The 18,049-nt window shown below is 38.7% G+C and overlaps 1 protein-coding gene across 1 annotated transcript; it reads right to left on the bottom strand.

Moving 5' to 3' along the window:
* Window positions 1-594: 594 nt before the first annotated feature.
* On the bottom strand, window positions 595-10,308 carry LOC118811218 (scavenger receptor cysteine-rich type 1 protein M130-like). The gene is made up of 5 exons (XM_036575380.1): window positions 10,161-10,308; window positions 3,884-3,999; window positions 3,064-3,337; window positions 2,610-2,967; window positions 595-655 (listed from the first exon to the last, which is right to left on the bottom strand). The coding sequence occupies exons 1-5, from the start codon at window positions 10,306-10,308 to the stop codon at window positions 595-597; spliced, it is 957 nt and encodes a 318-aa protein (XP_036431273.1).
* Between the last annotated feature and the right edge of the window lie 7,741 nt (window positions 10,309-18,049).

Here is an 18,049-nt window from a genome sequence, read left to right as displayed (position 1 = left end):
GAACCACCAACCAGCCTGACTCCTAATACATTTTAATGTGAAAACAGAGATTATGCCGCTTTTGATAAAGTGTATAATATAATAAATAAAAAATATATATATTTCATTAAATTATACAATAGGTGTGCATGTTTTCCCAAAAACATACGGTTCTAAAGAAAAAAATACATTAGACAAATTTTATTTTAAAGCTTTAAGAAATGGAAGTGTGAAAATTTAATAACAATTTCAGAAATGCTGATGATCATTATTAAAAAGCATGCCAAATAGAGGCTATTAAATGAAATATTAATGGTAAAATTAATTAATATCTTTAAATAGATTATTGAAATTCAGAAAAGCCTACCTACACAGGAGACTCCAGCATCTTTAGAATGGTTACAGTTATGTTTACCCCATCCTACTGATCTACAGTTCTTCACTGTAGATTCTGATCCACTACAGCCCACATCATCCATCCAGATTGGTCCTGATCCTGGTCCAAAGTGAGCTCTACTCAGTGTATCTACAGCCTCTCCACAGCCCAGCTCTCTACACACCACTGCAGCATCACTGATATCCCAATTATCATCACACACTGTTCCCCACTGATCATCATGAAGAATCTCCACTCTCCCAGCGCAGCGACTGCCACCATCCACCAACTTCACTGTCCCTGTACAACAGAAGGCAGAAAAGACAGATATTTATGCATGTGCCCGTAAATACCTGAAGAACAGGAAGGTTCGAAAGGTTTTTTCCCCACATCTCCAGTCATGAGATCCAAAGTGGAAGAAGCAACTGCAAACGCTACCAGAGATAATATAAAGTCTTTGATGGTGTTCAGACCAGTTCTGACTTTTTCAGATGTACAGATATGCAATACACATACCAGGCTAATTGAGCTATTATACATAAGTGAGAGTTTGTGCAACAACAAAATATGTGAGTGTTAATGAGGGCAATGAACAGATTATGCCAAAATGTAAGCTTCATAATTTAATCACTGCTCTGAAAAGCGATACAGAAAAGGAGGACAAGCACACAAAGGGAGACAGAGAGTGTGTGTGTGTGAGAGAGAGAGAGAGCAAAATGTAAATCATTAGTATATATCAAAACGAAATTGAAACTATAAACTGATTTAATACACAGGCTTCAACATGTATGTAAAGTTAAAGATAAATTAGAAAATAAGTGGCACATAATTTACTTAACAGAATTAATCTGTGTAACTGAAGTCGAACCAGTTATGGAACAGTAGCAGAGGGGAATAATCAGAGCCTTCTAGGCCTTCAGAGAAGGCCTATGATTTCTAGGAACCAAAAATGTATGCCTGTAATTTTTAGTTACCTTTTATTAAAAACCAACATGCTTTTATTGAATCTCTGCCAGTATTACAGCACTGCTCTTATCACAAAATGTCATGGTAGACGTCCTGGAAATCCTAGATACATCACTGACTGAATTCAAGCAGCAGATTAAATCATGGGGTTGTTAGAAACAGAAAACAACGACAGCAGCTCTATATTGAGCTCACTACTAAAAGAGTCACTGCTACAAGACAAACATATAGTAATAGATCTGTCACAAGCTTCAAGTAAAATATATAAATGTCTTTTTTAAGCTTCAAATGTCTGCTTAATCTAGAACTATCTTTTTGACCTTTATCTCCTATCTTAAATGGTACAGCAGTTACATTCTGCCACCAATTAATTTTATGTTCCATTTTAAATGGAGCAGCAGTCACATTCACGTGCCAAAATTCAGAGTATTTATGGAAGAAAGTAGTGTTGGAAAATGATTAAAGGAAAAGAAAGGGACGTAACAAGTATTACGGGTGGTTAAAAAAGTGAGCAATGAAGTGATGAACAACACAAAGGAGATTAGAATTTGGCAGTTAGTGTAATATACATATTCTGCAGTTGGTTTATTCTCTACATAAAATAAGTCACAATTCTGCAAAAATAAAATGATCCTGGTTATGGGCCTGTTTATGCATAGAGAAACACAGAATATGACAGAATAAGCATGTGCTAAACATCATAATGAACACATCAGTCAGAGAATACAATACCAATTAGTGAAGATGTCCTTCTTACCAGCACACACCAGACCAACATCACTGTCATGGGAGCAGTTGTGTTTGAGTGAAGATGATGTTGGACAGAAGTATATCTGAGATTCATTGCTTCTACACTGAAGCTCCTCTGACCACACCTGACCCTCCCCTCTGCCAAAAGCAGCTGCTCCCAGCACCTTCACAGGAAGCCCACAGCCCAGCTCTCGACACACAACCTCTGCATCCTGCTGGTCAAAGTCAGCATCACACACTGTGGACCAGGTCTCTTCGTGAAGCATCTCCAGTCTCCCAGAGCAGTGAGAACCACCAACCAGCTTGATTCGTTCTAAAATATCAACATGAGAGAATAGAGATTATATAAAACAAACATTTATGATTGACAGTAAAGTTTTTTAATGTGCTTTTCCATTTTGGGATCACCCAGACATCAGAATCTTTAGGTTGTCACTACACAGAAAAATACATCATCTATTACTCATCTATAAGTTTTCATGTTTAGAAAAATCTCTAATAAATGTCTGTTTTATTAAATGTGTTTGATGTCCGAAACTGTTTTTCTTTGACACCAAAAATGTAAGTGGTTATGTAGTGATGAGTACCTGAACAAATGACTCCAGCATCTTTATTATGATGACAGTAATGTTTACCCCATCCTAGAAAAATACAGTTCTTCAGTGTAGACTCTGACCCATTACAATGCACATAATTCATCCAGATTGGTCCTGATCCTGGTCCAAAATAAGCATTATTCAGTGCATGTAGAGCCTCCCCACATCCCAGCTCTCTACACACCACTGCAGCATCACTCGTATCCCAGTAATCATCACACACTGTTCCCCATTGTCCTCTATTCAGAACTTCCACTCTCCCAGCACAGCGACTGCCACCATCCATCAACCTCACACTGACTGTATTAGAGAGTAGAGGGAGAGATATGATAAATATGGCATGTAGTACATTAAGTCAGAGCATGGAAGATTAATTGATGTAGACGTGCATCTTACCAGCACACACCAGACCAACATCACTGTCATGGGTGCAGTTGTGTTTGAGTGAAGATGATGTTGGACAGAAGTGAATCTGAGACTCGTTGCCTCTACACTGAAGCTCCTCTGACCACACCTGACCCTCCCCTCTGCCAAAAGCAGCTGCTCCCAGCACCTTCACAGGAAGCCCACAGTCCAGCTCTCGACACACAACCTCTGCATCCTGCTGGTCAAAGTCAGCATCACACACTGTGGACCAGGACTCTCCACGAAGCACCTCCACTCTCCCAGAGCAGTGAGAACCACCAACCAGCCTGACTCCTAATACATTTTAATGTGAAAACAGAGATTATGCCGCTTTTGATAAAGTGTATAATACAATAAATAAAAAATATATATATTTCATTAAATTATACAATAGGTGTGCATGTTTTCCCAAAAACATACAGTTCTAAAGAAAAAAATACATTAGACAAATTTTATTTTAAAGCTTTAAGAAATGGAAGTGTGAAAATTTAATAACAATTTCAGAAATGCTGATGATCATTATTAAAAAGCATGCCAAATAGAGGCTATTAAATGAAATATTAATGGTAAAATTAATTAATATCTTTAAATAGATTATTGAAATTCAGAAAAGCCTACCTACACAGGAGACTCCAGCATCTTTAGAATGGTTACAGTTATGTTTACCCCATCCTACTGATCTACAGTTCTTCACTGTAGATTCTGATCCACTACAGCCCACATCATCCATCCAGATTGGTCCTGATCCTGGTCCAAAGTGAGCTCTACTCAGTGTATCTACAGCCTCTCCACAGCCCAGCTCTCTACACACCACTGCAGCATCACTGATATCCCAATTATCATCACACACTGTTCCCCACTGATCATCATGAAGAATCTCCACTCTCCCAGCACAGCGACTGCCACCATCCACCAACTTCACTGTCCCTGTACAACAGAAGGCAGAAAAGACAGATATTTATGCATGTGCCCGTAAATACCTGAAGAACAGGAAGGTTCGAAAGGTTTTTTCCCCACATCTCCAGTCATGAGATCCAAAGTGGAAGAAGCAACTGCAAATGCTACCAGAGATAATATAAAGTCTTTGATGGTGTTCAGACCAGTTCTGACTTTTTCAGATGTACAGATATGCAATACACATACCAGGCTAATTGAGCAATTATACATAAGTGAGAGTTTGTGCAACAACAAAATATGTGAGTGTTAATGAGGGCAATGAACAGATTATGCCAAAATGTAAGCTTCATAATTTAATCACTGCTCTGAAAAGCGATACAGAAAAGGAGGACAAGCACACAAAGGGAGACAGAGAGTGTGTGTGTGAGAGAGAGAGAGAGAGAGAGAGAGAGAGAGAGAGAGAGAGAGAGAGAGAGAGAGAGAGAGAGCGCAAAATGTAAACCATTAGTATATATCAAAACGAAATTGAAACTATAAACTGATTTCATACACAGGCTTCAACATGTATGTAAAGTTAAAGATAAATTAGAAAATAAGTGGCACATAATTTACTTAACAGAATTAATCTGTGTAACTGAAGTCGAACCAGTTATGGAACAGTAGCAGAGGGGAATAATCAGAGCCTTCTAGGCCTTCAGAGAAGGCCTATGATTTCTAGGAACCAAAAATGTATGCCTGTAATTTTTAGTTACCTTTTATTAAAAAACAGCATGCTTTTATTGAATCTCTGCCAGTATTACAGCACTGCTCTTATCACAAAATGTCATGGTAGACGTCCTGGAAATCCTAGATACATCACTGACTGAATTCAAGCAGCAGATTAAATCATGGGGTTGTTAGAAACAGAAAACAACGACAGCAGCTCTATATTGAGCTCACTACTAAAAGAGTCACTGCTACAAGACAAACATATAGTAATAGATCTGTCACAAGCTTCAAGTAAAATATATAAATGTCTTTTTTAAGCTTCAAATGTCTGCTTAATCTAGAACTATCTTTTTGACCTTTATCTCCTATCTTAAATGGTACAGCAGTTACATTCTGCCACCAATTAATTTTATGTTCCATTTTAAATGGAGCAGCAGTCACATTCAGGTGCCAAAATTCAGAGTATTTATGGAAGAAAGTAGTGTTGGAAAATGATTAAAGGAAAAGAAAGGGACATAACAAGTATTACGGATGGTTAAAAAAGTGAGCAATGAAGTGATGAACAACGCAAAGGAGATTAGAATTTGGCAGTTAGTGTAATATACATATTCTGCAGTTGGTTTATTCTCTACATAAAATAAGTCACAATTCTGCAAAAATAAAATGATCCTGGTTATGGGCCTGTTTATGCATAGAGAAACACAGAATATGACAGAATAAGTATGTGCTAAACATCATAATGAACACATCAGTCAGAGAATACAATACCAATTAGTGAAGATGTCCTTCTTACCAGCACACACCAGACCAACATCACTGTCATGGGAGCAGTTATGTTTGAGTGAAGATGATGTTGGACAGAAGTATATCTGAGATTCATTGCCTCTACACTGAAGCTCCTCTGACCACACCTGACCCTCCCCTCTGCCAAAAGCAGCTGCTCCCAGCACCTCCACAGGAAGCCCACAGCCCAGCTCTCGACACACAACCTCTGCATCCTGCTGGTCAAAGTCAGCATCACACACTGTGGACCAGGTCTCTCCATGAAGCATCTCCAGTCTCCCAGAGCACAGATGAGGACCATCAACCAGCCTGACTCCTCCTAAAATAATAGCATGAGAGAATAGGTATTATGCAGTACTTTTGATTAGTGGTATAATGCTGTTAACATGAGTTTATTTTGTTGAAAAGTACAAAAGCATTGGATTTTTTTTCCAGATACATGAATGTTTTAAGAAACACAAGCAGGCAAAAGCAATGCCAATTTCTGAAAAGCTAATGAGGATGAAAAAGAAAGTTAAATGCATGCTATCCAATGAAATATGAAAGTTGATCTCATTAAATAGAACACTGAAATTCAGTAAGGCCTACCTGAACAGATTACTCCAGCATGTGGACCATGATTACAGTAAAGTTCACCCCATCCTGCTGATCTACACTTCTTCAGTGTGGACTCTGATCCACTACACTGTACATAATTCATCCAGGTTGGTCCTGATCCTGGTCCAAAGTGGCTCTACTCAGTGCATCTACAGCCTCTCCACAGCGCAGCTCTCTACACACCACTGCAGCATCACTCATATCCCAGTTAACACCACACACTGTTCCCCACTGTCCTCTATGAAGAACCTCCACTCTCCCAGCACAGCGACTGCCACTATCCACCAACCTCACACTGTCTGTACAACAGAAGGTGGAAGAGACAGATACTTATGCATATAGATACACAGAATATGATAGAAAGTATGTGTTAAACATCATATGCAGCACATAAGTAACAGAATGTAACACTAATTTGTGAAGGTGTCCTTCTTACCAGCACACACCAATCCCAAATCACTGTCATGAGAGCAGTTGTGTTTGAGTGAAGATGATATTGGACAGAAATTAATCTGAGATTCGTTGCCTCTGCACTGAAGCTCCTCTGACCACACCTGACCCTCCCCTCTGCCAAAAGCAGCTGCTCCCAGCACCTTCACAGGAAGCCCACAGCCCAGCTCTCGACACACAACCTCTGCATCCTGCTGGTCAAAGTCAGCATCACACACTGTGGACCAGGTCTCTCCATTAAGCACCTCCACTCTCCCAGAACAGTGAGAACCACCAACCAGCCTGACTCCTAAAATGTTAGAATAAGAGAATAGAGATCACAGAACACATATGTTTATAATTGATAACAAAAAGTTTATAAATATCTATTTTTGTAAAATATCACAGAGAATTTCACTAACACTTGGTAAAAATGGAAATTTTATTTAAATCACAGGTATTTCCAAATGAACAAAACAGAACAAATATTTAAATAAATTTTATAAAATTGAGGTTTTGGCCTATGCTACACTTTAAAACACTATAAAATTCTTAATCATTATTGTAATTTTTGTCCTCTCACATTGCTTGAAATACATTTTACATATGTTTTGGGAACATGTTTATATTGCAGAATTTTGGAAATTTGTTAAAGACCACCCTCCAGTCAGGCAGTCTTTTATAAGCTATAAGACACTTCATGAGCGAAATAAGTGTTCAACACCATGACTGAGTGCTGCGCTGCACAAGTGACAGTATCAAAAAAACATGGATTCAGACAGCCTGGCTTTCATATGCCACAAAGCTAAGGAACCAATTCTGTCCACTGATGGGGTAAAGCTTTCCATATTATAAGCATAATGATACAGTGGAATGAGGTGTATCAGAATCAGGTGTAGCTAAATCAATGACGGAGACGTGTTCTGTTTTCAGATGCAAAGTTAAATGAGAAAATGTGAGCCTTCTTATGTTACAGAAAGATCTGAAAATCAAAGAAAAATGGGTGCAGTTTATTTGGAAAAATCAGACTCCCCCTAGCCAAACTTCCAGAGAAAACTTGGATTTGCAGTAGCCATTTAACAGAGGACTATTTTGTAAATTTTACTCATAAGCAGATGGGGTTTGCCACTGAATTTATATTGAAGCCAAATGCTGTTCCATCCATTTATCATAGCAAGTACGTGCCAGCCAGTAAGTTTATTTATTTTGTGTTTTGTCCATTGACTGTGTACAACAAATATACAAAGCTGAAATCAGCTTCTTATTCGCCAACTTCTTGTTCTCAATTTTTCCGTTACACCTTATATGGTGCAGCAGTTACAGGAAAATTCTAATAAGATGGCCTTAGGTACCAGAAAGAAATTGCTGCACCATTTAAGGTGGAACGGGGAAAAAATTCATACAAGAAGCTGGCGAATGAGAAGCTGACTTCTGCCTCTAACATATCTGCAATGTGCTAGATAATGTTACAAGACATTGTCTTTACAAGGTACATGTACATTTTATACAGCTTGTGATGTTGACGAAAAAAGTTAGGGCAAACGTTACTCAAAGATTTCATCAGAAAGGTAAGCTTGCTGAATTAGATGATGGCTATGTTCATTATGATCATTCTGACAAAAAAAAAAATGACTGTTGTTGTTCATGAAGAAAGCATGTCATAATGAAGGTCGCACTCATAAGCTGCTAGTATAGCGTTAGCAAGATAAGATTAGCTAAGACAAGTGCATATGGAATGTAGAGAAAGACGCTTTCTAGCAGAAAGCACCGAAGGCAAACTTCTGTTTGCATATTCACAGATATGTGCAAACGGAATGAAGGCAAAAATGTAGATACATCTAAGAAACTTTTAAGGCATTATTCTTGGAACTTCAAAATATGTAATTTTTATGAACAGAGATGAGACTTTAGGGGTTTCATTAATGCCTGGAGAGGGTCTTTATCTGGGATAATTCATGACTCAAACCTGTGCTTGTGCCTTATAAATGATATTTCAACTTTTATACTTAATCAGTGTAGATTAATATGTGCTGGCTTACAGCTGCTCAAAAGACAATCCTGCAACTACAGTACACTCCTAGTCCTTTTTTATGTATTAACTGAAAACTACACTCTAAAAAATGGCTCATCAGATCTACCTTAAAAAATTACTTCATGTGGTAACAAGTAAATTAACTAGTTTTATTCAACCTAAATAAATACTTTGAATGAATAATTTGTTCAGTCAATGTAATTTTTTGAGTTGAATAAAACTAGCTCAATTGCTTGTTACTACATGAAGTAATTTTTTAGGTAGATCTGATGAGCCATTTTTTAGAGTGTTACTTTAGTAAATTAGTATATTTAGAATTACTTGATTAAATAAAGCACATCCAACCTCTTCTTGTCTTTTCTTTTGTTTTCTGTTTTTCCTCTCCACTACTTTAATTTTTCTTTTATTGTCTCTTTTTGATAACATATTGTGTTGCACTGTGATTCTGCCCACTGTTGTGTAAAATACAACAATAATAAATAAATAAAAATTATTATTATTATTTTTTTTTTAAATAAGAAGATGTTCACAGTTCCAACACGTTTAATGATCGTAGAGTCAAAACTCTTACCTAATGCTTTTCTGACCTGAATTCAATCAACAGTTTATTGGTGGACTGTTTATAAGAGCACTGCACTGAAGATTACCTGAACAAATGACTCCAGCATCTTGATTATGACCACAATCATTTTCACCCCATCCTGCTGATCTACACTTCTTCAGTGTGGACTCTGATCCACTACAGCCCACATTATTCATCCAGATTGGTCCTGAACCTGGACCAAAGTGAGCATCACTCAGAGCATCTACAGCCTCTCCACAGTGCAGCTCTCTACACACCACTGCAGCATCACTCACATCCCAGTTATAATCACACACTGTTCCCCACTGTCCTCTATTCAGAACCTCCACTCTCCCAGCACAGCGTCTGCCACCATCCACCAACCTCACACTGTCTGTACAACAGAGGGCAGAAAAAACACATTTTATGCACAGAGATACACAGAATAAGAAAGTATGAGTTAACATCAAATGCAGCACATCAGTCAAAGAATTGAACTCTAATTAGTGAAGATGTCCTTACCAGCACATACCAGACCCACATCACTGTCATGGGAGCAGTTGTGTTTGAGTAAAGATGATGTTGGACAAAGATGAATCTGAGATTCGTTGCCTCTACACTGAAGCTCCTCTGACCACACCTGACCCTCCCCTCTGCCAAAAGCAGCTGCTCCCAGCACCTTCACAGGAAGTCCACAGCCCAGCTCTCGACACACAACCTCTGCATCCTGCTGGTCAAAGTCAGCATCACACACTGTGGACCAGGTCTCTCCATGAAGCACCTCCACTCTCCCAGAGCACAGATGAGGACCACCAACGAGCCTGACCTCTAAATATTAGCATGAGAAAACAGAGATCACACAACATGAATGTTCATAGATAACAGTGAAGTGTTTAAAATATCTTTTTTTAATGTGGCAGAAGTTCTCAATATTTATTTTCACCAATACTCACATAAAATCAAAATTCATCATACCATATAATAATCATATGTTTTTCCAAATGAATAAAACATAACTTGTAGGGGACCAAAAGTGAGTGAACGATTTCAGTCTATTTTTCAATAGATTTGATCGCTTACCTCCCCCTACATAGTTACCCCTGCTGCAACCCCCCTCTTCTACACTCCCAGTGTACTGCCCTGCCCCCTCTCCCACATTCACCCCCCTCTCCTCAACTCCCACCTCACAGCCACCCCCCACTGGTTTTCCTGCTGTCAGCCCAACCATGCTACCTGTGCACTCCAGCACTCAGCCCCCTGTTCCAATCTGTGCCTTACAACAGCTCAGGTGAGAAAGGAGCTCAGAAAGATCAAAGTGAGGAAAGCTGTGGGTCCGGATGGCATCGGTGCCAGTCTCCTTAAGTCCTGCACAGATCAGCTGTGTGGAATAGTTGAACAAATCCTGAACCTAAGGAGAGCACCACAACTGTGGAAAACATCTTGTGTGGTGCCGGTGCCGAAAATGCAGCACCCAAAGGATCTCAGCAGCTACAGGCACTGTGGCACAGTGGCACTGATGTCACACCTGATCAAGATGTGCATCTGACATGGTGGCACCATTCCTTTTCACCCTGTACACTGCAGCCTTCATGTCCAGCTCACCGTACAGAGGTTCTCTGATGACTGATGACGATTGTCTGCCTCATTACAGATGAAGACGACAGAGAGTGCAAAGAACTGACCCATTTGGACTTTGTGGACTGGTGTCTGAGGAACCACTTCCTGATCAATAGAGGGAAGACCAAAGAGGTGGTGGTGGATTTCCGCAGGCGCAGACACCCCCTTCCACCAGTAAAGATCCAGGGAACAGACATTGAGAGAGTGGACTTGTAAGTACCTGGGTTTTCACCTCAACTATAGACTGGACTGCTCAGATAACAGTAGTGCACTTTACAGGAAAGGCCAGAGCAGACTCTACCTGCTCAGGAGACTGAGGTCGTTTGGAATACAGGGGGCACTCCTGAGGACTTTTTTCAACACTGTGGTGGCATCAGCATATGGAGTGGTCTGCTGGGGCAGCCTGCATCTCAACTGCGAAAAAGAAGAGACTTGACAGACTCATAGAGAGGGCCCGCTCTGTCCTGAGAAGCCCCCTAGACCCAGTGCAGGTGGTGGGAGACAGGAGGATGTTAGCCAGACTAGTATCCATTCTAGAGAACAGCTCTCACCCCATGCATGAGACTCTGACAGCACTGGGCAGCTCCTTCAGTGACAGGCTGCTTCACCCCAAGTGTGTGAAGGAGCACTAACACAGGTCCTTCCTTCGTACTGCTGTTAGACTGTACAACTAGCACTGCTTCCAGTAGAACCTCCCACCCCCCATTAGACTTCACACACCTACAGCACATAAACAGTGAATTCATTACCATTTCCTGTGTGCAATATAATCAATATTCCATGTGCAATACATGTAAAATATTTCTATAGTATGTATATAGTCTTGCTTTTCTATTTATAATGTTTATATTGTTAATTCATCACCATTGTCACATGTAATATAATCAATACTTCATGTGCAATTCCCCATGTGCAATAGTCCATGTGCAATTCGGGTAAAATATCCTTACAGTGTATATATTTTTTGCTTTTTTATGTACAATTAAGTTGGTGCAATTAAAAGTCAATTTACTGTTCTTTGTAATCTTCATCTTATTATTATTATTCTACGCTCAAAAAATAAAATGTTTTTTGTCCCACAGATTTCAAACTAGAACCACAAAACTTTGCAGGATCATAGGACCTATACCCGATTAGGTTGCTTGGGCTTTTCAAGCAATCCAACGTATGGGTTTCATAAAATTATCGTTCAAAGATGTTTATATTTTTTTCCGTAAGAAATGAATGGCGGAATGTTCGGGACCTTTAAATCTAACTGCCACAAGTGATGCCACAATGAACATCTCACACAGACAGTCATACACAGCACATACAGACTAACATGCTCGCAGCCTAATGCACAGCAGTATCAGCACAAATACTGAATGTAAGATGGCATGGTTTTTACGGTAGCACTGAATTTAAGGTGGAATTCCGTTCAAGGTAGCATTGAATTTAAGGTATCAGTAAATTTAAAGTGGCACTGAGTTTAAGCTGAAATTGCATTTAAGGCCAATCTGAAATTAAGGTGGCACTGCATTTAAAGTGGCACTGAATTTAAGGTGGAATTGCAGGTAACACTGAAGTTAAGGAGCCGTGAATATAATGTAACAGTAAATTTAAGGTGGCAGTGATTTTAAGGTGAAATTGCATTTAAGGTAGCACTGAATTTAAGCAGGAACTGCATTTAAGGTGGCAGTGAATTTAAGGTATCAAATTTAAGGTAGTGGCAAATTTAAGGTAGCACTGTGTTTAAGGTAGCATTGAATTTAAAATGGAGCTGTATTTTAGGTGGAACTGAAGTTGAGATGAAATTGCTTTTAAGGTAGCACTAAATTTAATGTATGAATAAATTTAAGGTGCCAGTGAATTTAAGAGGCACTGCATTTAAGGTGGCACTGCATTTAAAGTAGCACTGAATTTCAAGTGGCACTGTGGCACTGCATTTAAGGTGGCAGCAAATTTAAGGCAGCAGTGAATTTAAGGCAGAACTACATTTAAGGTAGCACTGAATTTACGGTGGAATTGCATTTAAGGTAGCACTGAATTTAAGGTGGACGAAAATTTAAGGTGCCACTGCATTTAAGGTGGCACTGAATTTAAGGTGGAATTGCATTTAACATAGCATTGAATTCAAGGTGTCAGTGAATCTAAGGTATCATTGAATTTAAGGTGGCACTGCATTTAAGGTAGCACTGAGTTTAAGGTGGAATTACATTTAAGCACTGAATTTCACGTTTCAGTAAATTTAAAGGTGGAACTGAATTTAAGGTAGCATTGAATTTAAGGTGGTAGTGAATGTAAGGTGGCACTGCATTTAAGGTATCAGTAAATTTAAGGTGGAACTGAATTCAAGTTGGCACTGCATTTAAGGTGGCACTGGATTTAAGTTGGCACTGAATTTAAGGTGTCAAATTTGAGGTGAAACTGAATTTAAGTTACCACTGCATTTATGGTGAATTTAAGGTGGCAGTAAATTTAAGGTATCAAATTTAAGTTGGCACTGAATAGGCTCTATGCACACTCTTTTTCCGCATTCCGAGTCAGCCAGCTGTTTCACTTCCGGCGCTCGTATCCATCACATTGGCTAAGGAATTTTTCACTCAGTCGCTTCAAGACTTACCTGGACTTACGGCCATGAAGGTAAGATCCGGCCGTGTAATCATAGCCCTTACAATGTTCTAATGTGCTAATGTTCTGTGTCTGTGTGTCAGTCACTGCTAAAATTTTTCTAACGTTATTGTCGATCTCAGTTTCAAACAAGGATTCAAAGACAGGAGAGATCAACATTAGGGCTGAGAGTTAGAGATCAATGAGCGTAAGGGAAAGTTATCCTGGTTCGTGAGACAAGGTCCTGTGTTTCTGTGAATCATATCAATGCAATGAATCCAATACTGCTAAAGGCTACTTTAGTTCATATTTCATATGATATTCTATGAATAATACTAGTGTGTAAAATCTGTAAAAACAATGGGATTCACAGAAACTAGATTGGGTTGTCACTTCTTTTCCATTGTATTATGTTGTGCTCCTTGTTATTTTAAATGAGTCAAGTGTGATTAATAATGATTTGACAACAATTTTAGCCTTTATACATTTAGTGTATATGAAATGTTTCATATTTGTTTTTGTTTTTTCAGACCTTCTCACTGTACTCATGTGTTCTCCTTTATAATAAAAGCTGTTTGAACTATAACTGAGCTAACAGAACTAACTGAACTAGGGAAAGTCATCCTGCGCCATCAGTGCAGGCTGGTTCGTGAGACGGGTTCCTGTTCGCCAAATCAAGTTTCTGTGAATCATATCAATGCTGTGAATCTAATACTGCTAACCCTGTAGTCATTCTCCTTTATAATAAAAATTCACTCATTTATTGTTTAGAAATAACATTTTATTGTTTAACTGCACTTGCAGCACTTACAGTATGTATTGTAACAGATTTGTGTATTTTTACAGATTGTGCTTCCCATCCTGTGCAGCTACAAAGCTGCCAGTGTACCTGTGTGGCAGCTTTGTGCAACCATGTGGCAGCACTTTTGTACCAGACTGCACATTATTCAGACCTGAAGCCCACCTCTGTTCCCCCAAAAACTGACCTTTCCTTTTTTTATTGTTATCTCTGTACATCTCGTGATAAATAGATTGAAAGAGAACTTCTTGAAACTAAGCTTAATTAATTGTAAAAAGTGACAAATTCTATTTACTGTTCATTGTAAATAGTAGAAATTAAAATTTTATCATTTCATTCATTTATTAGAGCTCAGTAAGTTACAGCTGTTACATCAATGAATTCTGTTAGGCATTGCATTTCATAATTGTAAACATGCCTTGAGAGTTTTTATAATTTCAAAGTGGTATCCATATACAATTTAAACTTGTTTTATTATTATTATTATTTATTATTATTGTTGTACAAATGTCATTTGTATATGTATGTAACAATTTTATATAGGAAATGATTAACAGTGTAATAAAGATACATGACTAGCATTGGAGTGTTTTTGTTGTCTTGTGTAAACTATGGTGATGGTTTAGAGGAATGTAGGGGAGCAGGACTGACAGGTAGGTGGCCAAAAAAACTGAGTAATAGTTAAATTGAATTTATTACAATAAATCAGTTTTCAATAATGAACAATATTAAACAAATTGAATGTAAGTATATACAGATAATTGCTATTTACAAGATTTACATTTTGTCTTCAAGACAATATACATCCTCTAATAGGCTTTTTTGGGGTTGGAGGTGGTAGGGGGCTAACACTTCTTCCATGTTCAAAAAAGCCCAGCAGAGATGTCACATTGGATAACATCAGCTGACTAAATGTAAATGCAGCACATCACAGGTTCCCAACCCTGGTCCTTCAGGACCCTTGCCCTACAAATTTTAGTATTTTCTCTGTTCCAAACACACCCACTTCAAGTGATGAAGGGTTTGTTAATTAGCTGATTGTTTGGATCAGGTGTGTTGAGAGCAGGGGAAACAGTAATAATATGTGCAGTACAGGGGGTTCTCCAGGACAAAGGTTGGGAACCACTGTAATGTATAAGTGCTATTCTGGCTTCTTTGCCCAAGCCTTTAAAAGAGGCCTGTTTTCATAGTTTGTCAGGAGACATGCAACAGTGTACAGCTGATTAATATTACCAAAAAAACCAGAGTGGAATCTCAGCATCAAAGAACTTCTGTTCTTTCTATCGGCATAGGTGCTCCACATGCAGCCTGAGGTGTGCAATGGCCTGGGTTGTATCAGCCTCCTCGCTCTGTGTGTCAGCCTCCGCCTTTAGCTTTCTCCTCTCCCAAAGCCCCGCTCTTGAATGTGGACCGGAGAAACTGTTCCGCTCAAGAACATCCTCTTTTTCAAATTCCCAGCTACAAACGCAGGTATGGGGACTAACGGTAAAGTTCTCCCTCCGGATACTGACAATCCATTTTCTCCTGGTTTCCGCATCGGAGGGAAATGTATGAAAACTAAGTACTTACTGGAGGCTTGACACAAAGGCACACAACAATGTTCAGCTGTAGCACAGTCAGTTCGTTGAAACTTAAAACTTCTTTTCCTGGGACATCATCGCCACTTAACAAAAATCACAGCAACAGTACGAATAGCGGAAGTGTTGTAGCTGGCTGAGATTTTCCCAGAAAAACGTCATGCTCTGAGTGCATATAGCCTATTTGAGGTGAAATTGCATTTAATGAAGCACTGAATTAAAGGTGGCACTGAATTTAAGGTGGAACTGAATATAAGGTGGAATTGCATTTAAGGTAGCACTGTATTTAACATGTCAGTAAATTTAAGGTGGAACTGTATTTAAGGTGGCACTGCATTTAAGGTATCAGAAAATTTAAGGTGGCTGTAAATTTAAGGTGGAACTGCATTTAAGATGAAACTGCATTTAAGGTGGCACTGAATTTAAGGTGTCAGTGAATTTAAGGTGGAATTGCATTTAAGGTGGAACTGCATTTAAGGTGTCAGTGAATTTAATGTGGAATTGCATTTAAGGAAGCACTGAATTAAAGTGGTACTGAATTTAAGGTGGAACTGCTTTGAAGGTAGCACTGAACTTAAGGTGGCAGAGAATTTAAGGCTGCAGTGATTTTAAGGTATCAAATTTAAGGTGGCAGTAAATTTAAGGCAGCACTGTGTTTAAGGCAGCACTGAATTTAAGATGGAACTGCATTTTAGGTGGAACTGAAGTTGAGGTGGAATTGCATTTAAGGTAGCACTGAATTTAAGGTGGCAGTAAAAACTTAACGTATCAATAAATTTAAGGTGCCAGTGAATTTAAGAGGCACCACATTTAAGGTGGCACTGCATTTAAAGTAGCACTGAATTTAAAGTGGCACTTCATTTAAGGTGGCACTGAATTGAAGGTGGAATTGCATTTAAAGTAGCACTGATATCAACGTGGCAGTGAATCTAAGGTATCATTGAATTTAAGGTGGAACTGCATTTAAGGTGGCAGTGAATGTAAGGTGGCACTGCATTAAGTTTGAGGTATCAGTGAATTTAAATTGGAACTGAATTTAAGTTGGCACTGCATTCAAGGTGGCACTGAATTTAAGGTATCAAATTTAAGGTGGCACTGAATTTTAGGGTGAAATTGCATTTAAGGTAGCACTGCATTTAACGTGGAATTGCATTTAAGGTGGCACTGAATTTAGGGTGGCAGTGAATTTACAATGGCAGTGTATTTAATGTATCAGTAAATTTAAAGTTGCAGTGAATTTAAACTGGCAGCGAATTTAAGGAAGCAGTTTTCATTTTTTTTTCATTTTTACATTGTACATTTTTGTAATAGAGTTTGTGAAGGATAGAATTTATTTTTTATGTTAGATGTTTTTATCTTTATATATTATATAATATTATATATCTCATATATACACAGTAACAATGTTTACAAATGTTCATCAAGTTTAACTGGGTTGATATGCAATTCAAATCCATGCATGTGCATTCTAAGTGACTTCATTTTTTTAAATATTAGGTAAGAGTCAAAACTCTTACCTAATATTTTACTGACCTAAATTCAATCAATAGTGTATTGATGGCTATTTATAGAAGCACTATAGTGAAGATTACCTGAACAAATGACTCCAACATCTTTATCATGATTGCAGTAGTGTTTACCCCATCCTACTGATGTACAGTTCTTCAGTGTAGACTCTGATCCACTACAGTATAAATAATTCATCCAGATTAGTCCTGATCCTGGTCCAAAGTAAGCATTACTTAGTGCATATACAGCCTCTCCACAGCGCAGCTCTCTACACACCACTGCAGCACCACTCATATCCCAGTAATCACTACACACTGTTCCCCACTGATCATCATGAAGAACCTCCACTCTCCCAGCACAGCGACTGCCACCATCCACCAACCTCACACTGTCTGTACAACAAAGAGAGAGAAAGATTAAGAGTGAGAGAGAGAAAGATTAAGAGTGAGAGAGAGAGAGAGAGAGAGAGAGAGAGAGAGAGAGAGAGAGAGAGAGAGAGAGAGAGAGAGAGAGAGAGAGAGAGAGAGAGAGAGAGAGAGAGGGTAAAAGCTGCTTTACATAGTCTATGTGCAGGTATACGGGCATTCAAATATCATATGTGATCACATATGTGACTAATTGTGCTTGTTGAACATTTCTCCCAACGCCATTAATATGGGAACACTTTTCACTAGATTTTTTTCCATGTCGTCAGGATTCTCTTCCATTCAGCCACAAGAGCATTAATGCAGTTAGACAATTACACAAGTACTTCCCCGATATGGGCAACGAAAAACAGCATCCAGCACAAACCCTCACTCTAATAATCTCTATTTTGCTCTTAAATTGTAAAATGTTATGTTGAAGAAGAATTCACTCTGACCAGTTTATCATCTGCT

The sequence above is a fragment of the Colossoma macropomum genome, unplaced genomic scaffold (assembly GCF_904425465.1).
Source record: "Colossoma macropomum unplaced genomic scaffold, Colossoma_macropomum, whole genome shotgun sequence".
Taxonomy (NCBI): Eukaryota; Metazoa; Chordata; class Actinopteri; order Characiformes; family Serrasalmidae; genus Colossoma; species Colossoma macropomum.
This window is presented reverse-complemented; position numbering and strand designations above follow the sequence as displayed.

Excerpts from the sequence above, each read along its gene's own strand:
- LOC118811218 (XM_036575380.1), bottom strand. The coding sequence starts at position 10,308 with ATGGTTGGGCTGACAGCAGGAAAACCAGTGGGGGGTGGCTGTGAGGTG. Across the intron at positions 3,338-3,883 it reads ATATCAGTGATGCTGCAGTG|TCTGGGAGAGTGGAGGTGCT; the intron begins GTGTGTAGAGAG and ends GGTTCTCACTGC. Across the intron at positions 2,968-3,063 it reads TGTTGGTCTGGTGTGTGCTG|TCAGTGTGAGGTTGATGGAT; the intron begins GTAAGATGCACG and ends TCTCTAATACAG.